Source organism: Primulina huaijiensis, chromosome 18, assembly GCF_012295235.1.
Source record: "Primulina huaijiensis isolate GDHJ02 chromosome 18, ASM1229523v2, whole genome shotgun sequence".
Taxonomy (NCBI): Eukaryota; Viridiplantae; Streptophyta; class Magnoliopsida; order Lamiales; family Gesneriaceae; genus Primulina; species Primulina huaijiensis.
In genome coordinates this window covers 5029022-5047097 of record NC_133323.1, presented here as the reverse complement: position 1 = coordinate 5047097, position 18076 = coordinate 5029022, and the positions used below count along the sequence as shown (strand labels likewise).

Below are 18076 nucleotides of genomic sequence, written 5' to 3'. Positions count from 1 at the left end.
ATGCGATGCCTTTTGTTTTGTTCAATAATTTTCTCCATCGTATTGTTCATATTTCACTTAAATTAATCTTGCAAAGTGTATTTTATGCGGACGTCTCTCTCTCTCTCTGTTTTTTTTTTTGGAACAAATGCGAATGCTTCTTAACAAATACAATTCGTATAGATATATTATTCATAAATAAGTAAATAATAATCATAAAATTTTTTAGGAAAAATTACTTAAGAAGCAGCAGCTGCCTAAAAGCATTCTGTAGCTTCTAAAGTTCAAGTGAAGAGATAAGTAACACAAAGACCACTTCACAGTATATACAAACGCATGAATATCTCAATATGACCTGTGAAAACAAGACTGTTTCAGGGATGACATTTAATACGGGACATCTCTAAAACTAGTAAGAAGAGGAAAATGCAGGGCCCCCTGTGTTAACTGAGGCAAATCATTTACTGAACTTTTAGTTTGAGAGCATGCAATCTTGAATCAAGGAGTCTAGCGAGGTTCTATACATATATATACTCAACACTTGTGACCTCATGCTCAGAAATTCTCTAACCATCAAATAATGAATTTCCCGCGTGGAGTAGATCTGCTCCTTTGATATTCTGGCAGAGATGAATTGCCTGATTCCTTCACATTCTGATATACAGCGGAAAATTTGTTTTCCTTTGCCTTTTGCTGTAGTTCTCTGGTCGAGAAAGAGGGTTTGTATTGTTAGTAAAAGAAAGAAATCATGTTTAAAAACATGTAGTTAGTTGCCAAGATTTCATGATAAGCTCCAATAATTTTCGGAATGAGTAAAACATTGGCTTGGTTGCTAACAAATTTAAGCTCAAGTCATACCTTGGTTCTACATTTTGAGAGTCACTCGAGCAGTTCCTGTGTAGCTTCTTCACAGTATTGCTATCATTAGCTGGCGATCTGACAGGTCCAGGGTCATTTTCAGGATCTGAGAAATCGCGTTTTTGGGTCTGCTCCAGTAGTTTACCAGAGTTCATATCTGAAAGCAGTTTATCAGCAACTCCGGACTTGTGAATTCTAGCAGATGACTGATGCCTGGCCTTTATCTTACTCTCTGGTTTGGTTTTTCTAATGCCACCCTGCCTTACATTTAGCACTTGTTTGAATTGCTCCTCTTCATTTTCTGAATTAATTTTTCGAAAAGTGACCCTTTGGAGACTGTTCGATACATCTGGAAAATTATCTCGTTTTAGTGATTCTTGATACAGAAGTGGGTTAACCTTTGATGGTGCTATTGCATGTGCACTGGTGGTAGATTTATGGACTGAAACACTAGCTGGAAAGGGTACTTTCATGACTGGTGGGTTATCGAGTGCCTCAGATTTTATTCTAGGTCTGGTGAGGGCACCTCGGTCAGTGGATATCGATCTCCTAACCGGAGGAGATGGAGATCTTGGCTTGATGGAGCTTACAGGTTTTTCTTCGGAGACGGGGATATTTGGCGTGACATCCTTGTCCATGAATTTAGAGGGAAATCGAAGTCTTCTCTGCTTACCGGAGGAACAACTTCTTACCTGCAATATAGCATAAATATGTCCCAAGGTTTTTAGTGCCTACTCGGCACGATAAAACTGAAGCCTTCTAGACGTTTTTTACCATCCAATCTATTAAAGCTATCATGGTCAAACCACAAAAGTTAACATCTTATTACATTGCCTCATTCGAGCCACTTTCTGTCATTCGACATGAAAATGGAAAAAAGAAACATTTTACTCTAGTTCACAAGTTTATTTTAATATCAATGTGTGTTACTTTAGACAAAGTTTTCTTCATTTACCTCCGCGTTTTGAGCATCCACAAGTGGTTGATTAATTTCAGGCTTCAAAAGAATATTGTTATGTTTTGATATCCGAACAGGTGATACAGCGCCTCGAATATTCGTGCAACTTTTCAACTGCTCCAATTCAGCTTCCTTTCTCTCCAATGATAATTTTAGGTTTGAAATCTTAATATACGACAAAACAGTCAAACGTCAGCTGAACAGATCAAAACCAAATTAGAGATGTAATGGCAGAAGAACAGACCTCTTCTTTGAATTCCCTAATTTCACAGGTTTCTTTATTTGACTGGGCTGCCCCAAGATCAATTGTGGCGACTCTTTCAGCAAACTTCAAGGTGCTAACTGTCTCTCCTAGAGAATTGACATCTGGGTTTATATGCACAAACATCAACGTCTTTGCATGTCCCCCTGTTAAATTAATATCAGTAGTAAGAACATCATGCTTTCCGAAATGGCTAACTTAACTAGAATGCAACATAATATCATAAGATGGCGTATTCAGAACTTGCTTATTATATCAGAACTCCCTCACGAAATTCAAGGCAAACAAAAGCAAACCATTGGTTAATATCTGGATATAGCATAGAGTGAAAAAAGTACACTTTTAACTGTGGCTTCACATTACCTAAAGAATCTTGTAACACTTGAGTTAGCTTACTGTTCCTGTAAGGAACATGACAACTCTTTTGTGCCAGAGCAGCAATAACATCTCCAAGTGCAGAAAGAGATCTATTAATATGCTGAGCTTCTTTTAGTCTCACACCAACAGCTTCAGATTTGTCGACTCTCTCGCTTCCAGCTAAGTCTACTAAATGAAGGCAACCCTTTAGTGTGGTTCCTGAAACTAGTTCTTGTCCTTGAACATGAACAGTCAAAATGCTGCAGCAAGGGATAAATTCATTAAATATATAATATAATAATTTACGAGGAAATATATGAATTTACAAGGGAAAAAAATCACCTGTGAGATCGACTACTTCTCTCATTCAAAGCTGTGGCACCCACGGCACGATTTCTTTGTCCAATTTTCATCAAATCAAGAACATCTTGGGTACATTTAACAGATATCAAGCTTGCATCAGGAACATTGAGACCATTTCGCTGAGAATTATTTCGAATATCTAATGTGAAAATAATTAAGGGCATTCATAATTACTACCAAGAAGTGTAAATCCTGAATGAGAAATTATTACGTTGGCCACTAGAAAGAAATTGAACAAGGATATCTTCGGTTACTCCCATCAGAGACCAATAAGTCTCTAACTTGTTCGTTGTAAATTTCAATCATTTGGACTCCAACTTCATAGTTTACAACATCTGATCTGGCATTTGAAATGTGAAACAGCTCACGCAGAGCTCGATAATTGACACCCCATGTTTCCTCTGTTATCAAGTCAGGGCCGCTCTGCAATCAAGGATAAGTAGACTTTCCAATAAGTTGCCGTGGAATATACAATGACTTGTCATGTTCTTTTATGGTCATATATATTCAGTTTTATCATACAAAATGTTCCACTAAGTACCTTTCACTGTTAGGGTAACAGGTGGGTCTTACTTCAGGAATATCATATAGTTACTGGTAAGGTACCAAAGGAAAGTCAGTAATCTTCTTTCTGATTCTTTAATTTAGTGACCAAATTCTGATGGCTCCTTTGGAAAGTAGATTGAAATAATTTTGAAAAGGTATAACTTCTCTAGACATTGGCTGACTCACCTAGAGATGAGTGCTTAAGGAAACATACAAACTTAGTATTTATTTTGTATGTTGTCTTTGTAACCTTCAACAACTCTAAAGGCTTCAAGAACTCTATACAGAAGAAATTAGTTTTCACAGAGGTCACAAGACCAAATATTATTCATGTCCAAATGCTGAAGGGCACATGCTGCCAAAATGACATATTTTGAGTCGCAAAACAAAACATACAAACATCTAATGCCAAACTATGTTATGAAATGCAATGGAAGCAATGATAGTTTCCCATTACCATTGTATATGTCTTCCCAGACCCGGTCTGACCATATGCAAATATGCAAACATTGTAACCATCTAGAACAGATCTGACCAGAGGTTGGGTATCTGCATATATTTGTTCTGCAAATTTGAAAACATATTAGAACAAGAAGTTTTCAAAACTTAAATTGCTGATGATATATAAAAATAAAAACTTCAGACTTTGCCTCTCCTTCTAATGAAGCTAAGTACATGCTAAATTTCCAAATGTCTCATTTGAAGTTGGCCAGAGTGCAATATCAAATTAAAAGGAAAATTAAGTCAGGACATACGCTGCGACACATTTGTCCCAAAAACCTTGTTGAACGAGAAGACCCTCCTCGCTTCTTTACCCTGCTTCTGGGGGTTGACAATCATGATGTTTCCATTCTCTCCGATATAATCAACAGTTGACTGCCCTTTACATTGTTCCGAGAGGAAAGGTCGTACCCTACAGTAAACTCTTATTGTTCCTGTGATCATAGCATTGTATTGTATTAACTTCAATCTTATACAATGGGCATTCATGAAGCCACAAAATTTGAAAAAATAAAAATAAAGATATGTCACCTTTTAGGTCTTGGACTTGATTATAGAGAAGACGGTTTTCTTCCAAAACTTCATGATAGGAAGACGCAGCCACTTCAAGGCCCTTGACATGGTGCCCTGGTAGAGGTATCACTATTAATAATTTGACAAGATGCTTTTATGAAAATATCGAGGAAAAAAAGTTTTGAACATTGAACTAGATGAACTCTTTACTTTGAATGCTTGGGTACATACATATGGTATAAAACAAAAGATAAAGTCGAAAAGTTGGCTTGCATCTTACCCAGCCATTGGAGTCCTTTCTCCTGTCCTACGTGAACCTGGTAGACTTCTTGTTTCATCTCTCTAAGAAGTGTTTTTAGATCCTGAAAATTGTATATTATGATACAATATAACAATATTACAGGTGAATACTTGTATACATTAATATGTAGCCCCATAAAATACGATAATGATGTAACTCTTCTGGAGGACACATAACATAAAAGCATTTCATAATCAACAAATAAGAAGACGACTTTAACACTGGAAATAAGATGAAACAATAAACTACAGAAGTTTCAGTATGGTCACACCTCTAGTTGTTTCTGTTGAACATCAAGCAGCTCTGCATGGCTGGAAGAGGCCTTATTCCTAGATGATGCCGGTTCACCTTTTCCACCACATATGCAGAATTCAGATACATCTTTTGATGCAAGGCTAGTTTTTTTGCCTAGGTACTTTGATATGGCTTCAAGGAATTGACATTTTGTCTGTGGAGTGCCATTCGTTTGCAGAAGTTTCTTCAAAAATAATCCAAGCTGCAGACCAAAGAAACAAAACCCGCTTCATTGAGATAATTGACTTGGTAAATCATTTCTAGTAGAAGATAGTCTCTGTATGAATCACAATACGATAGAAATTGGAAAAAACATTCTTGTACTTCTACCTGATTGCTTTGAGCAACCAATAAATCTGAAAAATCTTTAACTACCGTCCTCAGCATAATATCAATGACCTACAGATTCCCCAGTTAGACAAAAACAATAATGATAAGGATACTTTGAAAATGAAAATTACAATGCTATGAAACATGAAAACAAATACACTCATCAAAGAATGTGGTGTTCACTATATAGGGATAGAAATGCTTTTAACTTAATGATCAACACCAAAAATCTCTTAGTTTGCATTTGGATTGAAGGATTTGAGTAATCCATCATATGCATTTGACTCAAAATTATAATTAGTGGTTCGGAATCCCTTGTTGCCCAACTATATTTTTTTGCTTCATTTTTAAACTCACTCTCCAACCTAGTAATTTGAAATCCCCCACAAAGTCGAATCTTTCCATCCAAACACGTCCTTTGTAAAAAAACAGTGAATAATTAAGAAGAAAGCTGAACAATTTAAAATGCCTGATATCTCAAAATTCTCCAGCTTTTGTAATGTTTCGTCTTTATGTGTTATTTTATGTTTCCTTGTGCACCATTTGACAATAAACTGGAGTGATGTGTAAGTGTTCAATTCTACTTTATGCCGTGCACACTCTCAGTTTCAAAGTCTCTGTGTTAGCCTCAAGAATAAGTACTAAATTTGGCGTGACATGTATTTCTTATACGATATGGCTATTTACTGATATAAAACAAACAGAAATGAGCTTACCTACCATTGGATTTAAAGGCAAGTCATCTCCAAATTCATTGGTCTCTGCCACGTAAGCTTGCAAGAGACAAAGGCTAAAATGATCGAATATGAATGTGAGTACGTTGGCGGCCCTGGATTCCTCACGTGAGTCAGTGAATGATTGGAGGAACTCTATCAACTGTTCATATTGTGATGATTCAGAACCTATGACTGATTCATCAGCACTTTCACTACCCACTACAGAATGAGGTGATTCTTTCAAGGACGTAATTCTAACTGTTCCTCCATATCTCCAGACTCCAATTCCTCCAGATTGCTTCCATTCATGATATCCTTTCAGGCAGAGAATGCAATCCACTACTTTGCTTGATGAACCACCCTGTAAGTTAAAGCAATTTAAAAGCCAATGGTGTACTAAAAAATGGTAGTCAAGACCACCTCAAACATTAAATATTTGAGGTGAGATAACTATGTTAATTTGGTGTGTGCGCTAAATATTCATTAGTGAGAATATATAGAACTTGCTTCCTGATGTTCTGTAACGAGACAGATAGAGACAGAAAGAAAATGTTTCATTATAATCATCAAGTTCATGGTCTCATACTACCATAGTTATCAACAGGGCTTGCGGCTAAAAAAACTGTCAACAGTCGAATATTCATTTAAATTAAATTTCTAACCACACATTCTATTAAAGAGGGAATAAGGTTAATATGAAATAACTTATAAGGAGATGTTGTGACACATATATAATGGTTTCTCTTCGACATGCGACAGAACTACCCAAAAATCTTATCTCCTAAAAAAACCTCATAAATATTAAGAAATCGTAATCTAATTTGTTTTAACAAAGTTTTAAACTTCAATGCTATATAACGTGCTTAAATAGCCAGACAAGAAGATCGGCGTCCTCCTCCATCGGCATCATACATGTTGATGCCAGCCCCTGGGAATGTGCAACCAGCAAAGCTAATCATCAATGTCTTGTCCTGATGAAACTCGATTGTGTAAGATAAGGGAAAGATGCTTGCTAACTATCTGCTAAGGGAAAGTTGCTGAGTGAATGAGGCTGATATGACTCATAAGTCATATCAAATAACAGTTGAGATACGTGAATAATACTGAAGCACTTTCCTACACACATTATGGATGGCACAAGGAAACGAGAGAACCATTCAAGAAGCAAGCATTTGTTCATTTTCAGGATATAAACACAAGAGGCATTAGGCAAGGAGCAAGAAACAGCATAACAATTGAAATGCTAACCTTTTCAAGATCAGATGCCTCAAAAGTAAGCAGCTTCATTTTGCCAACAGCCACAAGAAAATTTCTCATGTTTTCAAAATACTGGATAGCAGACTGTGCTGCACCCTCCGTGGCCTGCACGTCCACCAATGGATTTTCCACCACCTTTATATTGAATAACAAAATTTCACAAATAAAATTAAACATGAGGAGAAGAATATGAATTGAACAACCAAAATTTCATACTCAAACAGTATAGGTGAACTTTCTATATTACCTTGTGAACGGCCCCGGGATTGACTTTGTTGAGGACATTGCATAGAACTAGGCCATTCCGGAGAGCCAAACAGAATCCGTACTCCGTCGGCTCTTTTGGCAGCACCTCCGTTACGCCGTGGTCCATCTCCCGCAGCCATTGCGCCGCCTGGTATCGCCTCGCAGCTGAAATATTGGCATATAATGTCGAGAGCTGTAAATAGATTTTTAATTTTGTAATTACATATAATATGACACGTATCATTATTTTAATGATAATAATTTATTTATTTATTTATGTTTATATTTATATTTATAAAAGTTGACTGATAAAAATTAGTATTTTCTTCACCAAAATTCAATTTTTTAGCTTTATCTAATGAATTTAATAACTATTGATGCAAGAGAAGAACGTTATATAATATATTAGCGCACAAAAACTTCTATGTGTCCCATAATTTTTGTAACACAAATCTTCCACCCGATCTAATATATGAAATAATATTATTTTTTATGTCAAAATTATGAATTTTTACTATAATTATAAATCAGATCAACTCGNATATAGACATGAAAATGAATATGATAAGTGATCCACCCAAGAAGGATCCCCGATACCATCATCACATAGCCGTCGATTTTTCATCAACGGCTTAGAAACCTTACCTACTAAATGACGCGGATCGCAATCCTCAACCGTGGATTGTCAATAGAATCAGACGTTGGTAAAACAACCATCAAATTCTCGCATCACTCCATATAAATACACAATCCTCGACAATCCATTCCCCCCATTACCAAGACAAAATCAAATTCGATTGGCAATATTTCACTGTGATTTCTATTTCTGAGTCTGAACTAGGAAAATGTCTGGGCGAGGAAAAGGCGGCAAGGGTTTGGGAAAGGGCGGAGCAAAGAGGCACCGCAAGGTGCTGAGGGACAACATTCAGGGCATCACCAAGCCGGCGATTCGGCGTCTGGCTCGCCGAGGTGGAGTAAAGCGCATCAGCGGCCTCATCTACGAGGAGACGCGTGGCGTGCTCAAAATCTTCCTCGAGAACGTTATACGTGACGCTGTTACATACACGGAGCATGCCCGGCGGAAGACTGTGACGGCCATGGATGTCGTTTACGCTCTCAAGAGGCAAGGCCGCACCCTATATGGATTTGGAGGTTAGGGTTTTCTAGGGTTAGGGATCGGGGGTGTTGACATTTCGGTAGATTCGGGGCTGCTATCGGTTGTTGAATTCGACGTTTTGTACATGATTCTGAAATTTTTGAACTTTTGTTCTAATTCCACTGACATAAATTTTCAGTTCCTTTCGATTAAGTTGATTGTGGTATTATTTTATTCTGATTCAGTGTCGTAGTTTTTGAATTATTTGGTTATCCATTAGCTTCGGATCTAGATTTGCTTCACATTGAGGCTCTTCAAAGGAATATCACAATGTAAGATACTTCGACGAAATAAAAATAATATTTTTTTATTAGACATTTGTATAAAACAAAAAAAAAACACTAAATTCGAACCCAGTTGAAAAATAATATTTAAACTTTTGAGTCCACCTTAATTAGAATTCTTCAACATTAAAAAAGATTTGTGTCTTAACTTTAGAGCACCAAGGCAAGCGGAAACTATAAGCAATTGATTAGTTTTATTATTATTATTTTCCAATCATGTTTCGCAAGTTAAGCGGTGCCAAAGGCTACACCGAGCCCGTCTCATTTAATATGGGAAATGGTGGATTCCTTACTTCTTAATGCTTCATCTTTAATCATGAACTGAATTAATTAAAATGGTGTCCACTTCCATTATTATTTGAAGCACGTCTACTTTCTTCACGTTTCAAAAGACAATTCCTAAGTTTTCCTAGGAACAACCCCTCTCTATCTTTCTTTTCGATATTTTTTAAGCTATGGGAACGAAAATTGTTGATTTGTCGAATATATAACTGAATGCTACTGAAAGGAAAAAGGTCCCGATACTAATAATCTTTAATGTAAATGGAATACAATATAAATTATACTTACCTGATTCATCTGCTTTTCTCTGCGCTAATTCACGGTCGTTGATTATTTCTTCTGGATATGAAGTTTCTCCATTGCTGTGGATCAAGCCCTTTAATCCTCTCAAGTTCTTCCCCGGGGAGCTGAATTTTGAGCCGCAACTGTAGCTTATTTCTTGCGGCATTCTCTCTTCACAAGGCCAACTTTTCTTTAAAACTGTCAATATCACATTTCGTATCGGTCAGTTCGTTTTAAGATATTATTGTTCGTTCGAAACAATGTTACCATTGACGAAGACGGGAAACAGGGGCAGAGAGAGTTCCCTGAGAAAGCTTGTGGGTTTCAATTTCAAGGGATGGATCAAAGAAATGGAATGGGCGACCAAATTAGATGTACTTGGATACGTTATTTCCAGTTTTTCGAATATCAGAAAAAAATTTGAAATTATTATTACGGAAATCTCCATATCTGCATGTGCTTAATCAGGGAAAAAAATCTTGCAGTGTTTTCAAAGACCCGTGAGTGTAAATAAGAAATAAAATGGAAAAGAAAAGGATTCAAGAAACTGGAATTGAATTTGAAATCTTTGAAACATGGCAAATTAAAAGCTACCTGAACTTTGGCAAGAGGAAGCAAGATGGCTCCTTGGATTCCGATTGCTGATCGGGTTTTTGAAACAGTTCAAAACGGGAGCTCAAACGAGGTCCTCGTGAGCATTGAATTGACAAGCATTCAAAATTCGGAGAGGGTTCATTCAATGCAGAATTCTGGCAAGAGAGAGAAGACTCACTCAAAGTGGTGAAGCATCAGGGGAATTTATAAAGACCCTGAAATCAAATGTATGTGGGTCGGGTCGGGTCGGGTAGAAGTCGAAAATTGATATAGTGTAACCCAGAGTCTCGACTCGCCCATTTTTTTTCCAATGTCCATTCATGAAAATTTTGGCAAGTGTGACTGGGATGGAGGCCAACACTCAAAAGAACATATCAGAAATCGACACGTGGAATATGTCTTTTGGGGGGTTTCGAACGTTGTATAATTGGGAATTTAGTTTGCTTTACAAAAATCTAATCACTTTAATTTTGACTGATGATAACCTCTTCTTTTGCATTAGACAAATTCAACCATCAATAAATCATGAATGACTTGGGCACATACACCAATGTTGTCATCCAATTTGCTAATTTCATTATCCAAAAAATTTTTATCTTATGTCGCACTCGTTCCTCGTTTAATAAAATGAACAACACATGATTTCGGTCGATTTGAATATCTTATTTTCATAGTGTTTCATGGTAAAAATATCCTACTTTCAAATTTGTTTAAATAAATATATGGTTCGTGTTTGTTATATACCATTTGACTAGTATAGACTATAGAGTATTTGACTAGTGTAAATTTATTTTTTTTAAAAAAAAAAAATAAATAAATAAATAAATGTGTACGTTGGATTTTGAAAGTTGAAATAAAGAGGATGGGAGATGTCCCCAAGTAGGCCAAGTATAAACGTTGGATCCCTTAATTCAAATGATTCCACAAATGCTTTTCTTTTGCACCCCCAATCACTCTTATTTATTATCCCCGTGATCCCATCTCTCTCTCTCTCTCTCTCTCTCTTTATAACGATAATATTTTGCTTCTTTCCCACCGATCCTTTATATTTTATATATATATATTTGAAAACAAATAGATAGAAAATTTATACTAATTAAATTTGAAGTTTTTTCAATTTTTTTAGATCAAAATTTGAATTTGATGTCCCATGAAAATATAAACTACATTTAAATATCTGCATTGATTATATGATTTCATTTATTTTTTTTAAATTTTATATATTTAATTCTCTTTACTCTTTATCATATTTAATTTTTTTATAATACTATTTAAAATTTAAATATATTCATTATATTATTTCAATAGTTTTAAATAATTATGCAAACACTAATACTTATTAATTTAAATAATTAATTACATAAAATAATATTCTTTCCAGTTGCATTAAAAAATAAAGATGATTTTTCATTAGACTACTAAAAAAATTTCGGATTGTGTTTTATGAGATTAATTTGAAATTCACGGATTTCGATTATAGTTTTATTGTTTAAAATGAAACAATTGATCAAATCTTAACTTCACATATTACTCATTTACATATTTGTAAGACAAAGTAGAATACATTTCATTATAATTAACATGAAATACTATATAAACACGTGAAATGTGGATTTGAAGTTTATTATTTTAATTCTCTAAATAATAAAAATACATTTAAAATTTATGAATTTGAAATCCATCAGTTCAAACACAATTCAGATCCAAAAAATCCTTATTTTTTGTATCTCTTGAATAAGCTCATCCTACATAATTAATGCATGAAAAATTAAATTTGGCGTTCCAAAAATACACTCCCCACATTTCTTGGTCAAACTATTTTGCATTCTACGACAATATATAAAAAAATTCTATAATTGACAACATATATTAAATCTTAAAATTTGAAAATACGATAGAATAACACAACTTTTTGATACACGATAGTAATTATATGATCAGAGATTTATAATATATTTTAAATAGGTGTTTGATTTGTTAACCTTTGCATACTTAGGTGACTCCGGAGGTGAATGCTGAATACACAGTGGCAGCCCTCCGCCGAACCGTGCCCCCAGCGGTGCCGGGCATCGTGTTCTTATCAGGTGGGCAGAGTGAGGAAGATGCGACATTGAACTTGAATGCCATGAACAAGTTGGATATACTCAAACCATGGACACTGTCATTCTCATTAATCAGGCGAGCTCTACAGCAGAGTACGCTCAAGACATTGGGAGGAAAGAAGGAGAGCGTGGAGAAAGCACAGGCAGCATTCTTGGCGAGGTGCAAAGACAATTCTGAGGCCACGGCCACGGCCACGCTGAGGAAATACGGTGGGGGAAGTGGCGACGGTTTGTCTTCTGAGAGCTTGTTCGTAAATGGTTACAAGCATTGATCAGTTATTTGTGTGGGAGGATTGTACGTAATTAACTACATTAATAATGTCTTTTTTGTGTTGACTGGTGACGAATTAAGCTTGTTCTTGAGTACATAATTTAAAGATTTGTTTCAAAAGTTGAAATATAATTAAATGTATTTGTTCAATTTTTAGAGTTCCAAGTAATTTGGTTAGTTCATAATTTATCTTTGTCTCAAGTTTATGTTCTGGTAAAAAATATTTTATATCGCTTAATACTGTGTTTGTCCAAAAATTATCCAATATACGTCGAATGATAAGAAAAAAACATTGAGAACTATCATAATAATCATATATATATACAAAATCCCACTTACTATTCCTAATTAGACATGATCACGTTTCGGGTTTGACCAAGATCCGAACCAAACCCTGCGGTAAATCGGACCTCGGATCTGGACCCGCCCGATAACCGTCACAGACGGTTTTGTGAAGCTAGAGCTGACTTCAAATGAAATGAACCTGTAAGAGTACTTATTTGACAACCTCGAAATAGTGGAGTGGCTTGATATTGGCAGTGTGTGGAAATATCACATAATTGTTGAAAAATTATTTAAAAATGTGTTAAATATTTGTGTTGAAAATGTGAATGTTGAATGTTGAAAATTAGGTAAAATTAGGTGTTGAATATTGAAAATTAGTGTGTGATGATGTAGGTAATGATGTATTTTATTTTTGGATTATTTGTAAAAATTTTCTATAAATAGATCTCTCATTTGTGAAGAAAATCACAATTGAGTTGAGAGAAAAATATTATAAAGTGTGTAGTGTGATAATTTTGAGAGTTTGAGATTTTTACTTTTTTACCGTAAATTTTTACTTTTTCACAACACGTTATCAGCACGAAGCTCTAAAAGTCCTCCATATTTTTCCAAGCTCCGAACAGAAGAAAAAGGTAACAAAAGTAATAATATTTATTTTACTGTTATTTATTTATTGTTTATATATGTAATATATAATATAATGTTATTGTTAGAAATAATAAAAATAATTTTTTCAAAAACTTGTTATAAATCCTGGGAGGATGTTAAGACGACATCCCACACTCCCGGTAAGGGATACGACAAGTATAAAAGCCTATAAGGTTTTTTAAACAAAATAACTTATGACACCTAATTATAATAATGTGATATGATATACATAATTATTTAAATATGACTAATATTATATACACCATATTATTACCATAAAATTATACAAATACATACATTTATTTTCTTATACACCAACGGTAATAAACGGTAACAAAACGGCTAGTTTTTGCTCTATAAATACAATCTCACAAATACATTCAATCACTCCAACTTTCTCTTCTTCTCTAAAAATTATTCTTCATCAAATTTTCGAAGAAAAAAAGAAGATGGCTTTCACGAGGTTATTTTTAATTATTTTGGTTATCATACTCACCAGTCTTGTATTTATCGGAGAATATCCTCCTCGTGTGTTTTCTTTATTTTTACGAATACTTGTACTTGTTGTTTATCCATTACTTTGTATTGCAATATTCATTAACTAATAAAATGCATCGTAATTTTTAGTACCACCATGGCAAACTTGGCAAAGCTCGAATTCATCGCTCTTGATATTACTGGGAAAAACTATATGCCATGGACTCTTGATGTAGAAATGCATCTTGAGTCATTGGGTCTAAGCGAGACCATTAAAGAAAATGGTATATCTTCATCACAAGAAAAAGCAAAAGCTATAATATTTTTACGACGACACCTTGATGAAGGTTTAAAATGTGAATATCTCATCGAAAAAGATCCCATGGCTCTGTGGAAAGGATTAAAAGAGAGATTTGAACATATAAGGGAAGTTATACTTCCGACCGCCCGTGATGAATGGAATATGTTAAGATTCCAAGACTTTAAAAAAGTCAGTGATTACAATTCAGCGATGTATAGAATAATCTCGCAGTTAAAATTTTGTGGACATGAGGTTACAGAATCGGAAATGCTTGAAAAAACATTTTCCACGTTTCACGCATCAAATATAACACTACAGCAACAATATAGAGTGCGTGGATTTGCGAGATATTCTGAACTCATCGCCTGTCTTCTTGTGGCGGAAAAGAACAACGAGCTATTAATGAGAAATCATCAGTCCCGACCCACTGGATCAACAGCATTTCCAGAAGTAAATGCTGTAAGCAAAAATGAATTTAAACCTGGAAACCAAAATCAAAGTTACAGACAAGATTTTGGTCGAGGACAAAATCGAGGTCGTGGTCGTGGTCGTGGACGTGGACGTGGACGTGGAAGTGGTCGTGGTCGTGGACGCGGCCGTGGTTTTGAAAATAATCGAGATAGTTATTTCTATAACTCATCTCAAAAGAACGTCCCAAACCACCCACCGAAAAGGCATCAAGAGAATATGAGTGTTAATGAGAATCACTCAAAAAGATTTGAAAGTTCTTGTTTCAGATGTGGTACTCCAGGACATTGGTCCCGTATTTGTCGAGCCCCTGAGCACCTTTGTAAACTTTATAAAGAATCAATAAAGGGGAAAGAAAAGGAGACCAACTTTACTGAACACAGTGAACCTTTGAGTGGTTCAACTCATTTTGATGCTGGAGATTTTCTGATTGATTTCTCAGATAATGATCAATTTGATGGTGGAATAAATATGTAAAATATTTTATTTTTTATGTATTCGTATGATAATGTTTTATAGTGTGTTATATTGTATTGTATTTTATTGTCAATAATTTTATTTCATTGCATATTTTTTTGAAGTTCAAATATGGAAAATGCTACGAACCAAGCTGAAGTTTGCATACCTGATAGTGGTACAACGCACACTATCCTCCGAGATAAAAGATATTTCTTGGAACTAAAACCAACAAAAACAACGGTGAATACAATATCAGGTCCTGTAGACTTGATTAAAGGATGTGGTAAAGCACAATTTTTGTTACCTAATGGTACAAAATTTTTGATCAATGATGCTTTATATTCACCACAATCGAAAAGAAATTTGTTGAGTTTTAATGATATATATTCCCATGGGTATGATACTCAAACAATGAATGAAGGGAATGAGAAATATATGTGTCTTACCACATATAAATCAGGAAAGAAATATGTGATTGAAAAACTACCAATGCTCCCTACTGGATTGCATTATACACATATACGTCCCATTGAATCAAACATGGTAATTGATAATTCTTCAATATTAACCAATTGGCATGATCGATTAGGACATCCTGGTTCAACAATGATGCGAAGAATTATAGAAAATACACATGGTCATCCATTGAAAGACCAGAAGATCTTTCAGAATAATAAGTTTCAATGTAAAGCATGTTCTCTTGGAAAACTTATTATAAGACCATCACCAGCCAAAATCCAAACTGAATCACCAATGTTTCTTGAACGTATTCAGGGTGATATTTGTGGACCAATCCATCCACCATGTGGACCATTCAGATACTTTATGGTATTGATTGATGCCTCCAGCAGATGGTCACATGTATGTTTATTGTCAACTCGAAATGTTGCATTTGCAAGATTACTTGCTCAAATAATAAAATTGAGGAATCAATTTCCCGATTATACAATCAAGAAAATTAGACTTGATAATGCTGGTGAATTTACTTCCCAGACTTTCAATGATTATTGTATGTCTATGGGAATCATTGTTGAGCATCCTGTTGCTCATGTACATACTCAAAATGGATTGGCTGAATCATTGATTAAACGTCTGCAAATGATTGCTAGACCAATGATTATGAAAACAAAGCTCCCTATTTCTATATGGGGACATGCAATTTTACATGCTGCTTCATTAATTCGCATCAGACCAAGTGCATATCATAAATACTCCCCATTGCAGCTTGCATTTGGTAAAGAACCAGACATTTCTCATCTGAGAATTTTTGGATGTATGGTGTATGTGCCTATTGCACCACCTCAACGAAAGAAAATGGGACCTCAAAGAAAGATTGGAATTTATATTGGTTATGATAGTCCATCGATCATTCGATATCTTGAACCACAGACAGGCGACGTGTTCACAGCACGTTTTGCTGATTGTCATTTTAATGAGGAAATCTTCCCAATGTTAGGGGGAGAACAGAAACATACCGAAAAAGAAATTACATGGTATGTATCATCATTGTTACATCTGGATCCAAGAACAAAACAATGTGAAAAAGATGTACAGCAAATTGTGCACTTGCAAAGAATAGCAAATCAAATACCAGATGCATTTGCAGACACAAAAGGGGTAACTAAATCATATATACATGCTGCAAATGCCCCTGCTCGAATTGAAATTCCGAAGAAACAAATTGAAGATAGTCATGATGTCATTAAACGCCTGAAGCGTGGAAGGCCAGTTGGTTCCAAGGATAAAAATCCTCGAAAAAGAAAATTCATAGAGAAACACAATGATCACAAAATAGAGAATGATGTTCCTGAAGAAACACATAATGATCACAAAATAGAGAATGATGTTCCTGAAGAAACACATGATGATGAAAATGTTTTGTCAGAACCACAAACTGACGAGAATCATGAAATCTCTATCAATTATATTAATACTGGAAAAATATGGAACCGAAAAGATATAGAAGAAATTGATGATATATTTTCTTATAATGTGGCAATCGACATCATAAATGATAATGAAGATCATGAACCAAAATCTTTTGGTGAATGTAAAAATCGGCAGGATTGGATAAAATGGAAAGATGCCATCCAGGTTGAATTGGATTCGCTAAATAAACGTAATGTTTTTGGACCTATAGTCCTTACACCTGAAGGTGTAAAACCTGTTGGATACAAATGGGTTTTTATTCGAAAGCGAAATGAGAAAAATGAAATAGTAAGATATAAAGCTCGACTTGTTGCACAAGGTTTTTCTCAAAGGCCTGGAATTGATTATGAAGAAACGTATTCTCCTGTGATGGATGCAATTACGTTTCGGTATTTGATTAGCTTGGCAGTATCTGAAAATTTAGAAATGCGTCTTATGGATGTTGTTACAGCCTACTTATATGGATCACTTGATAGTAATATATATATGAAAATCCCTGAAGGATTTAAGATGCCTGAAGCACAAAGTTCAAAACCCAGAGAATGTTATTCTGTGAAATTACTAAGATCATTATATGGGTTGAAGCAATCCGGCAGAATGTGGTATAATAGGCTAAGTGATCACTTGATGAAAAAGGGATATGTAAATAATTCAATATGCCCTTGTGTTTTCATTAAGAAAACAACATCCGGATGCGTAATTATTGCTGTATATGTTGATGATTTAAACATCATTGGAACAAATAAGGAAATTCAAGAAGTTGTGTCATACTTGAAAGAAGAATTTGAAATGAAGGATCTTGGAAAAACCAAGTATTGTCTGGGTTTACAAATTGAACAAAAAGAATGTGGAATATTTGTTCACCAGACAAATTATACAGAAAAGATCCTTAAACGTTTTAATATGGACAAATCAAATCCTTTAAGTACTCCAATGGTTGTTAGATCATTAAACATAGAAAAGGATCCATTCCGTCCATGTGAAGATGATGAAGATATTCTTGGTCCAGAAGTACCATATCTAAGTGCTATCGGTGCCCTTATGTATCTTACAAATT

The 18076-nt window shown here is 34.9% G+C and overlaps 3 protein-coding genes across 3 annotated transcripts; 2 read left to right on the top strand and 1 right to left on the bottom strand.

The window, feature by feature from the left end:
• Positions 1 to 276: 276 nt before the first annotated feature.
• On the bottom strand, positions 277 to 10219 carry LOC140964698 (kinesin-like protein KIN-14F). Its single transcript, XM_073424569.1, has 18 exons — positions 10080 to 10219; positions 9492 to 9683; positions 7483 to 7646; positions 7227 to 7370; positions 5983 to 6339; positions 5263 to 5331; positions 4910 to 5134; positions 4618 to 4699; positions 4356 to 4451; positions 4079 to 4258; positions 3781 to 3887; positions 3022 to 3200; positions 2757 to 2921; positions 2421 to 2674; positions 2040 to 2203; positions 1793 to 1960; positions 838 to 1529; positions 277 to 682 (listed from the first exon to the last, which is right to left on the bottom strand). Exons 2-18 carry the CDS (start codon positions 9649 to 9651, stop codon positions 553 to 555), a joined length of 3336 nt encoding a protein of 1111 aa, XP_073280670.1. The 5' UTR covers positions 9652 to 9683; positions 10080 to 10219; the 3' UTR covers positions 277 to 552.
• Positions 8243 to 8879, top strand: LOC140964886 (histone H4). Its single transcript, XM_073424859.1, has one exon. The coding sequence runs from the start codon at positions 8327 to 8329 to the stop codon at positions 8636 to 8638; it is 312 nt and encodes a 103-aa protein (XP_073280960.1). The 5' UTR covers positions 8243 to 8326; the 3' UTR covers positions 8639 to 8879.
• Positions 10220 to 10948: 729 nt separating the features above from the next.
• Positions 10949 to 12453, top strand: LOC140964644 (fructose-bisphosphate aldolase, cytoplasmic isozyme 1-like). The gene is made up of 2 exons (XM_073424505.1): positions 10949 to 10975; positions 12076 to 12453. The coding sequence occupies exons 1-2, from the start codon at positions 10949 to 10951 to the stop codon at positions 12451 to 12453; spliced, it is 405 nt and encodes a 134-aa protein (XP_073280606.1).
• Positions 12454 to 18076: the final 5623 nt, after the last annotated feature.